Source organism: Dermochelys coriacea, chromosome 20 (genome assembly GCF_009764565.3).
Source record: "Dermochelys coriacea isolate rDerCor1 chromosome 20, rDerCor1.pri.v4, whole genome shotgun sequence".
In the NCBI taxonomy this organism is placed as follows: domain Eukaryota; kingdom Metazoa; phylum Chordata; order Testudines; family Dermochelyidae; genus Dermochelys; species Dermochelys coriacea.
The window spans coordinates 16083398-16100031 of record NC_050087.2 but is presented as its reverse complement, the minus strand read 5'-3'; the positions used below and the strand labels follow the sequence as shown (position 1 = coordinate 16100031).

General features: G+C 57.6%; 1 protein-coding gene across 7 annotated transcripts in view; it reads left to right on the top strand.

Moving 5' to 3' along the window:
- Positions 1–16580, top strand: part of GCDH (glutaryl-CoA dehydrogenase) — an 18960-nt gene extending 2380 nt beyond the window's left edge. Inside the window, exons 2-13 of one of the 7 annotated variants that reach the window (XM_038379069.2) lie at positions 5463–5504; positions 6358–6469; positions 6829–6864; positions 7391–7534; positions 8182–8244; positions 9131–9301; positions 10244–10373; positions 10809–11025; positions 11763–11866; positions 12643–12768; positions 14369–14529; positions 15537–16580. In XM_038379069.2, coding sequence (XP_038234997.2) covers positions 5463–5504; positions 6358–6469; positions 6829–6864; positions 7391–7534; positions 8182–8244; positions 9131–9301; positions 10244–10373; positions 10809–11025; positions 11763–11866; positions 12643–12768; positions 14369–14529; positions 15537–15610 — 1380 coding nt within the window. In that variant the 3' untranslated portion in view covers positions 15611–16580. The other 6 variants (XM_043506910.1, XM_043506912.1, XM_038379073.2 and 3 more) reach the window with 6 other exon arrangements.
- The last annotated feature ends 54 nt before the right edge of the window (positions 16581–16634 follow it).

The following is a 16634-nucleotide window of genomic DNA, read 5'->3' as shown; positions in this document are numbered from 1 at the left end:
TCAGCCCCTTTCGAATTTCATCAAAGAAAACAAGGAACCAGAAATGCTGAGAATTTCCTGAGAAACAAAACAAGATTCAGGGAACCGCACCCTCCTGACCCCAGCCGAGGGAGGGAGTACAGTCTAATGGTTAGAGTGGGGGGGGCTGGGAGCCAGGACTCCTGGGTTCTGATCCTGATTATCTGAAGCAGCTATTTACTCTCTCCTGTACCCTGGTGGCTCTGTCTCCCCACTGGCCCCCCTGACCCCTCGAGCTGGGCCTTCCCTGCAGAGACAACCCCCCTTTCCAGAAACCCGGCCCGCTGCTCTCAGGGAAGCCCGCGGACGTAGATCACCATCCGCCTGGGCTTTATCGGACTGGCCCAGAGCGGCCCGGCCACCTGCCCCAGCCCTGATACCGGGGCAGAGCTGGAGATAAAGCCCCCGGATCTACCCCGGCTCCAGCAGCGGGGAACTTTCCAGCTGAGACATGGGGGAGGCAGTCCCCGTTGAGCAGGGGAGCGAAGGCTGGGCTAGAACAGGGCTGCAGGTCGTGATTGAGGGGCACCAAAGAGCTGGGATGGGGCCCAGGGTGGGAATAACCTGGAGCGGGGGAGGGACTGGGTCAGCTTCATATCCCCAAATCCCGGGTCTGAGTCTGCGGGCTCCTTGGTCTCTGGGAGTTCGGTGATGGGTTTTGACCCACCCGGCGGCCCCAGGGGTTGCCAGGCGCTGGGGGAACAACACACCCGATTCCCAGTGCAGTGGGGAGCCCCCCCCCGCCTCCTCTGGGGGTCCCCTCTGCCTACCCCCAGCCTCGCTCTCATCCCTGATCCCAGAAGCCATTGCATCTCTCCCTCTGCCCCACGGGGCCCAGAGAAGGGGGGCAGATGAGCCGGGGGGAGGAGTGCTGAGTGTTTCCCCCAGGCCCTCGCTCCCTCCCTGCCCAGCAGCCATGGCCTGACCCCTGCGTGAGATGAGACAAGCTCACCAGGCATCAGCCCACTCAGTTCTAACCCCCCGCCCCCGAGACCAGGCATGGAGCCTGCAGCCTCCCAAAGGGTCTGTGGGGGGGGATCCCAGCCCCAGGGCGATGGCTGCACAGAGGTGGGGCGCTGGGATCAGGTTCCCCCCCCATTAACTGCTCCGACCCCCCACCAGCTCCCCCAGCTCCTGCGGCCGATGGCAGTTAGGGGCTGCTGGGCCCTAATCTGCAGCTCCTGTCGCACCAGGCCATGTGTGAGCCCTGATTAGTGCTGGGGAAGGGGGGGCAGGGCTGCGAGATCAGAGCCCTACCAGGATCTCTGAGCACTAGGCAGCCCCCAGAGACCAGCCTCACACCCCCCTCTCCCCAACCCCATGCTGGGGAAAGGGTCAGGATCCTTATCCCCATGATGCAGAGCAGGAAACCGAACCTGGACTCTCCCAGCAAGTCAGGGCAGAGGCAGGAATAGAACCCAGGAGTCCTGACTCCTAGTCCCCCTGCTCTGGGAGAGCAGGGGGCTGCAGTTCGGGAGTGAGGGGCACTGGCACAGCTGGGGGGAGCCCAGGGGTGGGAGAGCAGGGGGCTGCAGTTCGGGAGTGAGGGGCACTGGCAGAGCTGGGGGGAGCCCAAGGGTGGGCTAGCAGGGGGCTGCAGTTCGGGAGTGAGGGGCACTGGCAGAGCTGGGTGGGGAGCCCAGGGGTGGGATAGCAGGGGCTGCAGTTCGGGAGTGAGGGGCACTGGCAGAGCTGGGGGGAGCCCAGGGGTGGGCTAGCAGGGGGCTGCAGTTCGGGAGTGAGGGGCACTGACAGAGCTGGGTGGGGAGCCCAGGGGTGGGATAGCAGGGGCTGCAGTTCGGGAGTGAGGGACACTGGCAGAGCTGGGGGGAGCCCAGGGGTGGGCTAGCAGGGGGCTGCAGTTCGGGAGTGAGGGGCACTGGCAGAGCTGGGTGGGGAGCCCAGGGGTGGGCTAGCAGGGGGCTGCGGGTCGGGAGTGAGGGGCACTGGCAGAACTGTGCCCCCTGCACACACAGGCCCTGCCAGAGGTCAAGCGGGTAGAAAAGGGGAAGTGATTCGTTCCCCAAATTCGGCCAGTTGTGGCTCCTCTGGCCCATGTCCCTGCTGCCACAATGAGCCATGTGACAGCCCCACCCCTGCCCAGGGCATGACCCCTGCCAGGCACAGACCACGCGGAAGGCAGCAGGTGTCCGGCCCTTGGGGCCGGCCCTGCCTGTGGCCTTTTGCCTTCTGGATGCCCGCAGAGTGAGGGTGGTGTGTGGCAGGGAGAGCTCCTCCCATACAGCCTCCCGACAGATCTCCCCATGCCCCATAAGGACCCAGCTCCCCTCTGACCTCACCCCCACTGTCCCCAACCCCACTCCCAGAGAGACATTAGTGGTAGCAGTGGGGTCCCCCATACATCCCTATGCAGCCAGGGTGTCTCTGCTTGGGAGATGATCCCTTGGCTCTCCCCCTCCTGCCCCATACAGGGCCACCAGAGCGGTGGGGCTAAGAGTCAACACCTCACTGAGTTGCCACAGGGCAGCTCCCCCTGCTGGGAGCAATGGGCTTAGGCTCTCATCTGACTCAGGCAGCATCTCTGTGTCAGTTACACATCCCTCTCTGAGCCTCATGGTGACACTGCGAGCTGGGCCCTCAACACAGGTCTAGAGCCCCTGGACATTAATGCAGCTCGGCCCTCTGGGATCAAGAGCCTTCTCCACTGCATGCAGCTCCCCCCTTCCCGTACCTCTCTGCATTAGAGCTCAGCTGGACCCCACCTCTTAAAGGCCCCCCTCTTTGAGGGAAGGAGCAACCCTGCACATGGGCCTCTGAGCAGGCAAACTGGATTCTGCTGGGTTTAGAAATTCTGTGCAAGAAAGAGGTAAAGGGTCTTTTAAAAAGTGGGTGGGAAGATTGGCAGGGTGGCAGCTTGGCTTAGTGACTTGGGGGGTCACTTAGAGACTGGGACCCCTGGGTTCTATTCCCAGCTCTGCCCCCGATGTGCTTCCTGACTCTGAGCAAGTCCCTTCCCCCTCATTGGTGCCTCAGTTTCCCCTCCCATCTTCTGTATATTTAGCCTGTGAGCCTTTTGGGGCAAGGACTGTCACTCATTCTGTGTCTGTGCAACGCCTGGCACAAGGGGGCCCCGATCTCGGTCAGGGTCTGGAAGCATCTGGCACAATGGGGCCCCGATCTTGCTTGTGGTCTGTGCAGAGCTTGGTACAATGGGGCTGGTTGCAGATGTGCCCATTTCACAGATAGTAAATAAACAAGAGAGAGTTGGGGTGGTTTAGGGCACAGCCCACCCGGCCTGTGACCTCCCAGACTGGTGGCATCATGTCACGGGGACCTTTTCATCTCCCTTATCAGGCTGTTTGTGTCGTCTTACCATCCGCCCCCATCAATTTGGGGAAGTGGGGCCTGTTGCGCTCTTTCCACATTCCAACCTCAAGGGTTTTTCTGAGAAACCCCTTCTTACCTCCGCACTTGGGGGTGGAGACCCAGGGCTGCTCCCCTCCCACTCAGGGCTTCCACTGCCAAATGCCTTCCCTGCGCTCCCAGGAGAGGGATTGGTGTCATCTCCTTGGGGAAACTGAGGCACAGAGTGGGGAAAGTCACTTGCCCAAGATCACCCAGTGAGTCAGTGGCAAAGGTGGGAGCAGAACCCAGGAGTCCAGGACTCCCATCCCCCGCGGTGTAATCACTAGACCCCTCTCCCCTCCTGGAACTGAGAATAGAACCCAGGGGGAGCACTAACTCCCAGGCCCCTTCCTCAAGGTGCATTGTCACAGCTGTCTAGGGTGGGGGGAGCTCAGGGCTGGGACAGCAGGGGCTGCGGGTCGGGAGTAAGAGGCACCAGCAGAGCTGGGGGGGGAGCTCAGGGCTGGGCTAGCAGGGGGCTGCAGGTCGGGAGTGGGGGGCACCACAAACCCCTCCCGACTCCTTTCTCCTGTTTTGCTCCCACCCCCAGCCCATGGAGCACGGGACTCTAAAGGTGTCTGCTGGGGGGCTCGGGGGCGTGGGGGGGGGGCAATCCAAGGCCAGTGGGGCCCTCTGCTGGCCGCACCTGGCCCATGCCTGCGTCCTGACATCTGCATTTCACAGACTGGGGTGTCCAGGCTCGGGGCGGCGGGGGGGCGGGCAGGCTCTGTGTGTGTGTGTCAGAGAGAGAGAGAAAAGCATCAATGGGGCCCCCACCCGTTTGAAGCAGGATTCCAGTGATCCAGATGCCCCGGGCTAGAATCTGCAGCTGGGGCTGGGGGGGGCGCTCTTTTTGGAAGGGACCAGCTTGGGGGGAGGGGGGAACTCTGGCTGGAAGGGACCGGCTGGTTTGGGTTGCCAGGCATTTGTCCCCCCCTCCCCACTTTACCAATGTCACACCCCCGCCCCCCACTGAGCGAAGTGGGGGGGGGGGTCCCATTTCCGAAGCTGTCTTAACCCGCCCTGACAGCAGGGGCTGGGGGGTCCGCATCTTCAGCCAATCACAGCCCACACCTGCTCTGGGGGGTGGAGCTTGGGGGGACATTTAATATTGATATCCCCCCACCCATACACTTTATCTGTGTGCGGCCCACGTTGAAAGCGGGGGCGGGGCTGTTTCTGCACCACGGACTTCCCCCCCCGGCTGCGTTGCTCAAGATCTTTCGCACGCCTCCTCTCGGTGGCCAATCACGGGCGGAGGCTTGTCAACCACGCCCCCCCCGTGAAAGGCGGGGTGCGCTCCCTTCCTCGTCCCTCCTCCCCTCCGATAATTTCTCTCACCGATTTTTTTAACCCCCAAATCTCTCCACCCCTGGGGCAGCCCAGCTCCAAGCGGAGAAGGAGCCAGCGTTTGCAGGAGCAGTTAGCAGCCAGGAGGTGTTGCATGCATGCAGATATTGCAAACAAATGCAGTGTGCATTTTATTGTGACAAGCGGCCTTTGCAAGCAGGCAGTTACTGCAGGCAGAGGCGGCCGGCATGCGCCTGTTGCATGCATGCATGCACAAGCTCCTCCTCCCCGTGTTTGCAGATTCTGCATGCAAACGCTGCATGCGCCCAGGGTTGCACGCAGCTTTCACAAGTGCGCGGCTGCTGCAGGCAGGGGGGGCCGGCATGCGCCTGTGGCATGCATGCATGATTTCTCCCCTGCGTGTCTGCAAATGCTGCGTGTGAGCGTTGCATACGCCGAGAGGCTGCATGTGTGCAGCGTTTGCACGCCCATACGGCTGATTCACCCACGTGTAGCTGCAAGGTGAAGGGGCCGCCACACAGGGGTTGCATGCAGCATGCACCGGCGTGTCCAATGCAGCCACGTGCGAGTTCGCATGATGCGGTCTGTTACAGGCAATATGTGCACGCACCGCCGTAAGTGCATGTGGCATGCACCCCCCCCGCCCCCCAACTTGCTACGGCCTCACTGCTGAGCCGGAGGGACAGCAAGGGGTTAATCTCTCTCTCTCTCTTCCGCCACACTCAAAATGTCGCCCCGCCCCCTTCCTGCGGACGTCACCCCAAAAGGTCTCCCGTGTTACCCCGGGTCAGTTTCATAACCTCCCCCAGGTGAGTTGCTCTGTGCTGGGGATGGGAGTCGGCCTCTTTGATCGGGGCAGCTGGGGGGAGGGGCAAGCCTGGGGGTGGGGCTCTCCGTGGGGTGGTTGCTTAGCTCAGCTCCCGGGGCCCAGTTGCTGAGGCCCCCGTGGAGCCTTGGGCTCGGTCTGGCTCCTGCAGCTGAGCGATGACTGGCCCTCTCCCCTCCCGTGGCCGCTAAAGCAAAGGGGCAGCCAGGGGGTTAATGCATAGGAGTTTGTGCCGCTGCGGGAAGGTGGGTTTATAAAGGTTCTGACCCACCGGGGCTTGTAACCTAACGAAGGCCCCGATCCTGGAGTTGGGTCCATTAGCAGAGCCCTTCCCTATCCCCACCCCGAATCCGTGGGGAGCTGCACTGGGAGGAGACTCAGAGCCAAGAATAGAACCCAGGAGTCCTGGCTCCCAGCTGTGCTTCCCCCCCCCCCCCCAGCTAAGGAGAGAACCCAGGAATCCTGGCTTCCAGCCCCTGCTCTAACTACTAGACCCCACTCCCCACCCAGAGGTGGGGCTTGGCTCAGAGATCCAGTGTGGACTGTATGTCTGGGCAATTCCTGCCCCTTAGCAAAGCAACAAGAGGTGCTGTGGGTCTTGTCTACACAGCAGAACCCGTGGGATGGCCCCGGCTGCAACACAGCTGCCCTAGTGTCATTAAAACACCGCTCTGCCTTGTCGTGTAGACAGAAGAACATCCAGGTGACACATCGGGGAAACAGGCTTACAAGGTCAGCGGGGCCTGTCTATGCCCCGCATCGTGACAGTGATTTATCAGTGAGTCTGGCAGTCACCCCCAAGCAGCCTCTCTCTCGTCTCCCTTCCCAACTAGCAGCAACCCCAGATGGCTCTGAGACTCGCCATGACCAAGCTGCTAAGAAGCAGCCGTTGCTGTGCAGCTGGGACAGGCGCCATCCGGCTCCGGGGCACTGTAGCGGCACAGAAGGGTGAGTAGGAGCAGGTGCAGCCCCTCCTAGCACCCCCCAAGCCAGACCCCCTAAATGTTGATTTTTTTTTTAAAGGGGGGGTGGGGGGCTAGAGCTATGGGGAAAGTACATGCCCCCATCATCATGGACCCACTGGTGTCACAAGTCCCCCAACCACGGAGGGTCTGAGTCTGTCACAGCCCCACCTCCGTACTCCTGGCTTTTTAGCTCTGCAGGGCTAAGCAGCTGGCCCGGGTAATGGGATGCCCAGAAGGGGTCCCTCCAGCATGGCACAGGGTAGAGATCTGATCCAGTGATTCCCGCTCAGCAGAGCAGAGAGAAAATAACCCACCTGCCCGGCTTCTTCTCTGCTTTTCCAGAAAAAGAAATGAAGGCCCGAGAGAAGCCCCTGAAAGGTAACCGCCTGCCCTCCCAGCTCCCATTGGAAATGACTTTTTGACCCCGGGACAGCTGGAGAAACTGAAGAGAACAGGGTCAGAGCGCCTCTATGAATCCATCAGCAGCAGAAAGTGAAACAGCCAGAAGCCAGCGCTTGGGGGTTTTTTACAGGGTTTCCCAGTGTCTGTAAATCAGGGGCTTAAAGCATTGGTTTGAACTAGGTGTATTATTAATTACTCATTTGATTCCAGTAAAGGCTGAGCAGGAATCAGCTTTCATGAATGGCTTCCATCCCATGCCCCTCAGTTCTGACCCACCGCCCCTGCTATTCCAGCCCTGGGCCCTCCACCCCGCAGCCAACACCCTTCACGCTTTACTTTTGAGATTAATGTTCCCATTTGTGCTCTGCCTCCAGACCGAGGGAGGTTGGGTTGAGAAGATGAGGTACCTGGCTTGTCATTTCCCCTCTCCCTGCATGGGTACGGGTAGGGGTTGGCGCTGAAGCTGTTAGGTGTGCATCCAGCTCTGACTGTCTTCCTCCAGCCCCGGGAGCCCAGTTTGACTGGCGAGATCCTCTGCAGCTGGAGAGGCAGCTAACCCAGGAGGAGCTCATGATCCGGGATTCCTTCCGCACCTACTGCCAGGAGAAGTTGATGCCCCGAATTGTCATGGCCAACAGGAATGAAGGTGCCCGAAGCCAGCACCAGGGATAGAACCCGTAACTGTTCCAAAAACCCATGTCTCTGTCCCCAGAGCCCCCAGTAGCTCTTTAGGGTTTAGATGCTGACTGCAGCTGCTAGCACCGGGAGCTGTCCGATTGCGTCCAGCCTGTGGCAGCGGTGCCCAGACCCGCCCATCTCAGATCCACATGCCATAGCTGCATGCAAACCAGAGGTGCTTGGGGGTGATTTACAGACCCATATGCCGCCCGCTGTTCTTCCATCTTCCTCTTTTAAATTTAGTGGGTGATTCTGGATTGGCCCCAGGGGCTCCGAGATCAGAATCCGGCCCTGACCCCATTGCAGTCAGGGAGTGACTCCAGATTTACCCAGGGCTCACTGAGATCGGAACGTGCCTTTATGCCTGTAGCCTCCTTCAGGGCCCGGTGGATGCCTGAATTAAATGCATTTGGGGGAGAGAACTGCAGATTAAACCCGCTGGTGGGGCTGCAGGGATTGTGTGTTGCTGTTGGGGGGAGCCAGGTGGGCCACATGGCTGGAGCTCCAGTCCTGAGCTGGTTTGGGGATCCCCATGTTCGGGGGGGGGGAGGAGGCAGAGGGCAGTGACTCTGCGTTTTGCACTCACAGACACACTTTGGTGTCTCCTCTTTCCAGTCTTTCACCGGGACATCGTGTCGGAGCTGGGGGAGCTGGGAATCCTGGGCTCCACCATCAAAGGTGAGCTGGACCCAGGAGGGATTCCCCTCCGGCCATGGCTGGGAGGGTCGCTGGCTGGGATGTGGAGTGGATCTCAGTTCGAGGACAGTGTGTCCCATGGAGGGAGGGGCTGGCATGCCACGGGGAGGGATCTCATCAGCTGACACGGGGCAGAGGGATGGTGGGCGAGAGCAGCAGCAGCCTACGGATGGGCACCATGGGTGGGGAAGTCCCTGAGAGCTCTCCTGAAGCACGCTGGATACCCCTATGGACAGTCCTGAGAGCTGATCTGACCTGTGCTCACCTGCGAATCTGTAATGGCCATGGCCCCCCTTTGACATGCCCCTCCTTGCCTTCACGTTCGCTCCAGTCATGCCGCCTCCTGCCTTGGCCACGCCCACCTCTGCCCCACCTGGGACGCCCCCTGTGGCTGAGGGGGGGTACAACACCTCCTGCCCTGTGAGGGGGAGGGGTTGCACCAGTCCCAAGGCCCTTTTAAACCAGCCTGGGTGGCAGAAAGGGGTTACACGGCTGTGCTGAATTGGGCCCCCCAGTATCTAGGGCCCAATTTTCCAGTGGCTGCTGTGGCATCTCAAACCCTGTGGCTTTGTGCCCGGGCGATGCAGCCCCTGTGGCTCCGTTTGGGGAGGCGGTAGGTGCCCATGGACTATCCCCAGCGCACACGATGCCCCCTACTGGCGTGTCTCGGCCCTTCTGAGCTCCCCCATCCACTCTGCCTGCATGGCCCCCGTCAGTCCTTGACACGTGAGGTAACAGGTGCTGAGGGGAGCCATTCACCAGCTGCCCTCAGGTGGGGAGGGGGTTCTTGCCTTGACTGACCCAGGGCGGGATTCGGATCCGTGCTGCTGCTGATGTGTGTCCTGTCCACGTTCTGTGCCCATCTCAGGTTATGGCTGTGCCGGAACCACGTACGTAGCCTATGGGCTGCTGGCTCGGGAGATCGAGCGAGTGGACAGCAGCTACCGTTCAGTCCTGAGCGTCCAGTCGTCCCTGGTGATGCACCCCATCAATGCCTATGGCACAGAGCAGCAGAAGCAGAAATACCTGCCCCGTCTGGGTGAGCGAGAAGCGCGGGTGGGGGCTCTGCCTGGCTAGGAGCGGGGAGCGTGGATCCACCCGGAGGCTGCTGGCTCCGGAGCTGGTAGATGTCCCCTGTAGCCAGTCCCTGGCTGTCTGGCCAGCTGGCAGAGCAGGGAGGATGCTGGGATGGCTCTTTCCCACAATGCTCTCTGCTGGGTTAACCTGGAAGGAGTGGGAAGGAACTGCCCCCTGCCCCCCTGAGGTGGGCTGCTGGGAGGGAGCACAGGGTGGGGAAGGTCTGCTGGGGCAGGCATACAGGGAGTGGGGGTGGCCACTGGGGGGAGAAGGAGCCATGAGGAGAATGTCGGGGGAGGGAGGATGCGGAAGTCGGGGCAGGGCAGGTATTGGGGCCAGGTGACGTGAAAGCAATTGGGGGAGCGGTGGCAACTGTGGGATTGGGTATCGTCTGGAGGGTGGGAACTAGGTTGGAGGGGCAGGAGCCATGGGGAGGGTGTTGGGAGCAGAATGTGGGAAATGGCGGAGGGAGGGGGCCTTCAGTGGGGTGGGCAGGGGGAGGACATTGGGGTGAGTCAGGGCTTGGGAGCTGGGGGAAAACCTAGGAGAAAAGTGGTTGGGGGCAGTAGATGGGTGGGGGACGGGCACAGCCTGGTGGTTGAGGGGGCAGTGCAGGAGCTGGAGCAGGGATGAGATGGGGGGGGTGGGAATTGATTGGGGAGAGGCGGTGCAGGAACCTGGTGGGAGGGTCGCAAGAGAGGTGGGAATTGGTGGAGGGAGGGGTCGGTGCAGGACCTGGGCAGTGGGGGAGGGTGTCTCGGAGATGGGGGATGATGCAGGACATGGGGGGGAGGGGTGTGCAGGACATGGGGGGAGAGTGAGAATTGGGGGGGGGGGGTGCAGGACTTGTGGGGAGGGTCGGGGCAGCGGCTCCAGCCCAAGCCCACTGGCTTCCTGTCCTCAGCCACAGGGGAGCTGCTGGGCTGCTTCGGGCTGACTGAGCCCAACCACGGCAGCGACCCCGGGGGCATGGAGACCAGGGCTCGCTACCACCCGGCCAGCAAGACCTACACACTCAACGGCTCCAAGACCTGGTGAGACAGAGCCAGGTGCCGGTAGCCCGGCCGCTAGCCCTGCCCACGGCTCTCAGCAGCCACCCATGCTCCAAGCCCTTGGTATCACTGCCACGCTGTCTGGAGACCAGATCCTCTGGGGCCCCAGAGCCGCGCAAGCCTCCTCCTCCCAGACAACCCGCTGTACCCTGATAACCTTGGCCCTGCCCTGTTGATACCCATGGCTCAGCCAATCCTGGCCCTCTCCAGCGCTGGGATGGAGGTGGAGTCCAGTGGTTAGAGCTGGGAGCCAGGATGCCTGGGTTCTATCCCCGGCTCCGTTACTGAGTTGCTGGGGCGTTTCACATCTCCCCTCTAGCTCATTTTCCCTGTTTGACTGGTACCATCCTGCCCCCTTTGAGGAGGGAGCTCTCGGAGGCTCCGAGATGAGCTGGGTCTCACATCTCCTCCTCCCAGGATCACCAACTCCCCACTGGCGGATCTCTGCGTGGTGTGGGCCCTGTGTGAGGATGGGAGGATCCGGGGCTTCCTTCTGGAGAGGGGGATGAAGGGCCTGTCGACACCCAGGATCGAGGGCAAGTTCTCCCTGCGGGCCTCTGCCACCGGCATGATCCTGATGGAGGACGTGGAGGTGCCGGAGGAGAACCTGCTGCCGCATGTCTCCGGGCTTGCGGTAAGTCCAGCCTCTCCTCCCCACCAGCCGATTCCTCGGTTCCCCATGATCTCGCAGCCTAAGCAGGGTTAGCTGGGGACACTGCTAGGAGGAGAGACTCCAGCTGCTGTGGGGAGGGGGGCCAGCAGCAGATACTTTCCCCATAGAGCCAATGCTGACTCCAGTGCGGTGCTAGGGGGCACTGTGCTGCAAGGGAATGGCCTTTAAACCAAGGGATGTTAGTCCTGGCCTGATCCTCACCTTGGAAATTGCCTTCAGCTTCCCAAACTATAGGAAGCAATCGACTGCTGGATTCTTCTTTGTTTCCTGTCTTGGGTATGGTTGCTGTGTGGTTGATGAAAACAGCTGCTGTGCCCTGCCCCAAGCCCAGAAGCTGCTGTATTTCAGCACAGGGCCAAGTGATCCCTGGATAAGTAGCTGTTGTTCTCCAGAGACAACTGCATTTCCGCAGGGGGTGAGTGATCGCTGAGTAAAACAGCCCCCACTGTACAGGGGGGTTCCGCTGGAGAGATGAGCCGTTCCTGTGGCATTAACAGGTCAGTTTTGATGGATGCCAATGAACTTGTGCTTAGAAATGTGGTCCCCAAATCCTTCTGGGCAGAGAGAGACAATGGCATGAAGCCAGGATCCTGATGCCCTGTTAATGCAGGGGGCTGGTGGGAGCAGGGGTCATGTGCTCTTCCTTGGTGACGTTTCCTGGAGGTTAATGATCAAGGCTCTGTCTCGTGTCCTGCCAGGGTCCATTTGGCTGTCTGAACAACGCCAGGTATGGCATTGCCTGGGGAGCGCTCGGCGCTGCTGAATTCTGCTTGGAGACAGCCAGGCAGTATGCCTTGGACAGGTAATGACTGCGTGTGGGGTGGGGGGGAAAGAACTCTTTGTGCCTGGGGTGGGTGGAAGCCCCACGTAGGTTTGGGGGATCCCTGCCTGCCTCTTTTTAAAGGCACTGATTAATTTAGACCTCACGGCACTCATGGGAGAGTCCTTGACAGGAGGGGAAACTGAGGGAGAGAAGTGAAGGGACTTGACCAAGGTTGCACAGTGGATCAGTAGCAGAGCTGGGAATGGGACCCAAGAGTCCTGACTCCCAGCCCCCTTCCCTAACCCACCAGGGTGAAAGCCAGCAGTTAGCTGTGGGAGAACACGGTGGAGTCCAGCAGTGAAGGGCTTTCATGGGGCTCACTAGCTCTTTCCAGTCCAGTTGGGCTGCCAGCCGATTACATGCAGTATATATGAAGCGTTCTAGCTCTCAGAAGAACTTTCCGTTGTAGAGTGTCCGATGGAACTCTTTGTTGCTGGGCGGAGATCAGGTCAAATGAGAAGCAAGGACAGTGTAGTGCATAAGGCACTGAACTGTGACTTGGACACCTAGGTTCTGTCCCTGATTCTGCCCACGTCCCTTCCCATCTCTGGGCCTTGGTTTCCCCTCCCACTGTGTGAGCTTGTCAGAAGAGCACCCAGCACAATGTGGATTTTGGATGGGGCTTTTAGGCACTACCTAATACACGTAGTATAATGCTCCATCCCAGTTAAAGGCAGTCACCAGAGGCAGATCTGCCCCAGGAGTTTTAAGTGACTTTTGCTCCTCAGTTTCCTAACTAAGTTGTCCGCCCCTAGGATCCAGTTTGGGGTGCCGCTGGCTAGGAACCAGCTGGTCCAAAAGAAGCTGGCTGATATGCTCACCGAGATCACCATTGGCTTACAGGCTTGCCTGCAGCTGGGGAGGCTAAAGGATGAAGACAAGTATGTACCTGCCTTTCTTAACTAAAAAGTTATTCTGTTGTGTTAGACTGCAAAGCTAGAAGGGGTTTGGCTGGCTCGGGTGGGGAATGGGATCTAGGGTCTTATCCTTTCAAGGTACGCTGGCTTTGATCCAGCCCCAGGCTGGGGGGTGGGACTGATGGCGTAAGGCATTGTGGAATGACATAGAATCATAAAATTGGAAGTCTCCTGCACTCAAGGCAGGACTCAGTATTATCTAGACCAGGGATGGCCAACCTGTGGCTCCGGAGCCTCGTGCAGCTCTTCAGAAGTTAGTACGTGGCTCCTTGCATAGGCACCAACTCTGGGGCTGGAGCTACAGGCACCGACTTTCTAATGTGCCGCGGGGGGAGAGGGTGCTCGCTGCTCAACCCCTGACTCTGCCACAGGCCCTGCCCCCACTTCACCCAAGGCCCCTCTCCTTTTTGCCTCCTTCCCTGAGCCTGTCATTCCCTCACTCCTCCCTCTCCCCCCAGAGCCTCCTGCACCCTGCAGGAGGCGTGGGGAAGGAGGGGGAGGCACTGATCAGCGGGGCTGCTGGCAGGCAGGCGGACTGCTGACGTATTACTGTGGCTCTTCGGCAACGTACATAGGTCAATTCTGGCTCCTTCTCAGGCGCGGGTTGGCCATCCCTGATCTAGACTGTCCCTGACAGGTGTTTGTCCAATCTGCTCTTAAAAATCCCCAATGATGGAGATTCCACAACCTCCCAAGGCAATTTATTCCAGTGCTTAACTGCCCTGACAGTTAGGAATTTTTTCCTAATGTCCAACCTAAACTGCCCTTGCTGCAATTTAAGCCCGTTGCTTCTTGTCCTAGCCGCAGAGATTAAGAACAATTCATCTCCCGCCTCCTTGTAACAACTTTCTATGTACTTGAAAACTGTTATCATGTCCCCTCTCAGTCTTCTCTTCTCCAGACTAAACAAACCCAATTTTTTTTTTCAATCTTCCCTCATTGCTCATGTTTTCTAGACCATTAATCATTATTTGTTGCTCTTCTCTGGACCCTTTTTCCAATTTGTCCGCGTCTTTCCTGACATGTGGCACCCAGAACTGGACACAATACTCCAGTTGAGGCCTAATCAGTGCGGAGTAAAGTGGAAGAATTAATTCTCATGTCTTGTTTACAACACTCCTGCTAATACAGCCCAGAATTGTGTTTGCTTTTTTTGCAACAGCGTTACGATGTTGACTCATGTTTAGCTTATGATCCACTGTGACCCCCAGATCCCTTTCCGCAGTACTCTTTCCTAGGCAGTCATTTCCCATTTTGTATGTGTGACATACAGGGCCTTTTCCTTCTAAGGGGCAATGGCTCCAATCCAGCCCCAAGTTCGGGGACTGCCTGGCTCATGCAGATGGAGAAAGGGGTCCTATTCCCCTCTAGGAGCATTTGTTCTGATCCAGACCACGTGATTAGAGGAAAAACAGGCTGTTCCCCTTTGACCAAGCTGCTAGGTCTCCCCAGTGTGAAACGAGGCTGCTGGGTCTCAGCCTGGTGCCAACATGGCACAAACCCTGGCTCCACCGGGGAGCTCGTCCTTCCACCCTAGTCCCCTTGATTGCTGCTGTTGCTGCAGGGCTGCCCCCGAGATGATCTCCATGCTGAAGCGGAACTCCTGCGGCAAAGCCCTGGATATTGCCCGCCAGGCCAGGGACATGCTGGGAGGCAACGGCATCGCCGACGAATACCATGTCATCCGGCACGTCATGAACCTGGAGGCCGTGAACACCTATGAAGGTAAATCTCCCCCCACCCCATATACCTCTGTATTGAATGCCATGAAGGTTCCTAGGATTTCCCAGCTCCTTCGGGACCGTGGAGATAAGGGATAGAAAGCAGGATGCTCGGGGGTGCTGTGCTTCAGGGAGCAGGGTGGGCCTCAGTAGGAGGCATTCTTCCCTCCAATCTAATCTCCCTTACAGCTCCAACTGATTATGATGATCTTCACTTCCTGCCCCCTTTCTTGTTTGCCATTGCTGTATGCTGCTGAAATAGCTGCCATGTTCCACTCCAGAGGTGGCTGCATATTAGTGATTTGCTTTGCTAGTCGCTAATATAGCCTTTCTTCACCTTCTGGGGAAAGCAACCTCTGCCACAGTTTGATGGATAATCTTGAAACATGCTCATCCCTGTAGCATCTGATGATTTACGCCTGGTCTATACACAGGTTTTACCACCAGATAATGGTGTTTGTCGGGGGGGCAGGGAGTGACTTTCATTTACCAATATAGTTACACAAGTACAACCACTAGTGTGGACGTGATAGAAGGGGAATAAAGGTGCCTTATACTGATATGGCATATTCCCCTTCCCATATGTCAGGAACTTCACTGATAGGTAGCACCAGTAAAACTGTGTCCACACAGGTAGTGGTTGTACCACTGGAACCATTTTAGCCACGCCAGCATAGTTAAACTTCTGTACGTAGCCAAGACCTAATATTAGTTCCTCTTTCACTGGATTTCAGTTTTACCTTTTCTAGTCTCCTGGGTTTCGTGCTACAAAAGCCATGCTGCTGGGGGGAAAGGTGTGGGGTTTGTTTCCTTACAAAGGGATCTATATTCTCCCACGATTGTTATGATGCAAACCATCCTCTCTGCAACAAAGCAGCCAAAATCTGTCCTTGCTAGCTCCGGAGAGGCAGTTCCCTGGAACTGAGAGACACCGCACGTATATTGGTGACTTCCAGTTATCCTAAACTTTACCCAGTGAGATCTTTGTTCCCATTTCTCTTCACTCCACAGGCACACATGATATCCATGCTCTCATCCTTGGCAGAGCAATCACTGGACTTCAATCCTTCACCGTTGGCAAATAAATCCAATATGGAGGAGGCTTATATCACCTTTGCCTGAAATTCACTACATCAAAAGAATGATTGTTTTGTATAAAGATTTTTGATTTTTCTTTCTCAAGATAAAAAGTCACAAGCCAGAGGCTGCTGCTGTGATACAGAATCTGAATGTAGCTCTTCGGGCTGACTCCTGGATTCTCTCACTTTCCAATACAATTCCCTCCCAAATCAGCTAGTTGGTTTTCAAGCTCAAGGATCTGGGAGGCCTTCTTCCACTCTGTTTGCAGTAAAGGATCAAGGAGAGAGGCTCAGTAACGGACCGTCTTTGCCAGCATTGCATTTGTATTTTGAGGGTATGGGAGAGAGTGAAATTAGCGAAACTTCTGTGAAGTGGATTGTCATGTAACAAAAGTCAGTGGATTTGTGATGCTGGATTGGCTGCTTGGTGCATGGAGCTGGCTTGCTTGCTTTCTCCTTGATGGTAAATTCAGGAGCTGTGTAGGAAAGGCTGCCTGTTTCAACAGGGCGGGAATGCAGTCTCAATCATCAGTGGTTCACCTCTCCTTCCACTGGATGTCCAAGTTCAGTTAACTTGCTTCTCAGAATTATCTGAATGGAGGCACTATTGCATGCTGGGAGAACTCTCTGCTCTTTACAAAGCTGTGTTGAAGCCGTAAAACCTGAATCTTCACGCACAGCCACGTCATGTGATGTGTCAAACGGGTATCTGCACAATGTAGCTACTGAGCTAAATGTTGTTACCAAGGTGAAGCAATGCTGTACAGGGCTAGGGGTCAGAATGGGGTTAAATTCCTGATTCTGCCATGGACCCACTGCAGGCAACTCTCTGTGCCTCGGTTTCCCCAGCTGTAAGATCCACAGAAGATACATTTAGCATTCCCATTACCAAATTTTTCTTTCACAGTTGAACCCAGCTGATCTCATATCCTTTCTGTTACTTACATGAATAAATTTTAAAATATACGGTATCTTGCTTTTTCGGTTTGCGGTGGTTAGTTGTTTATGTACCCTGCAGCCCGCTGCTGGA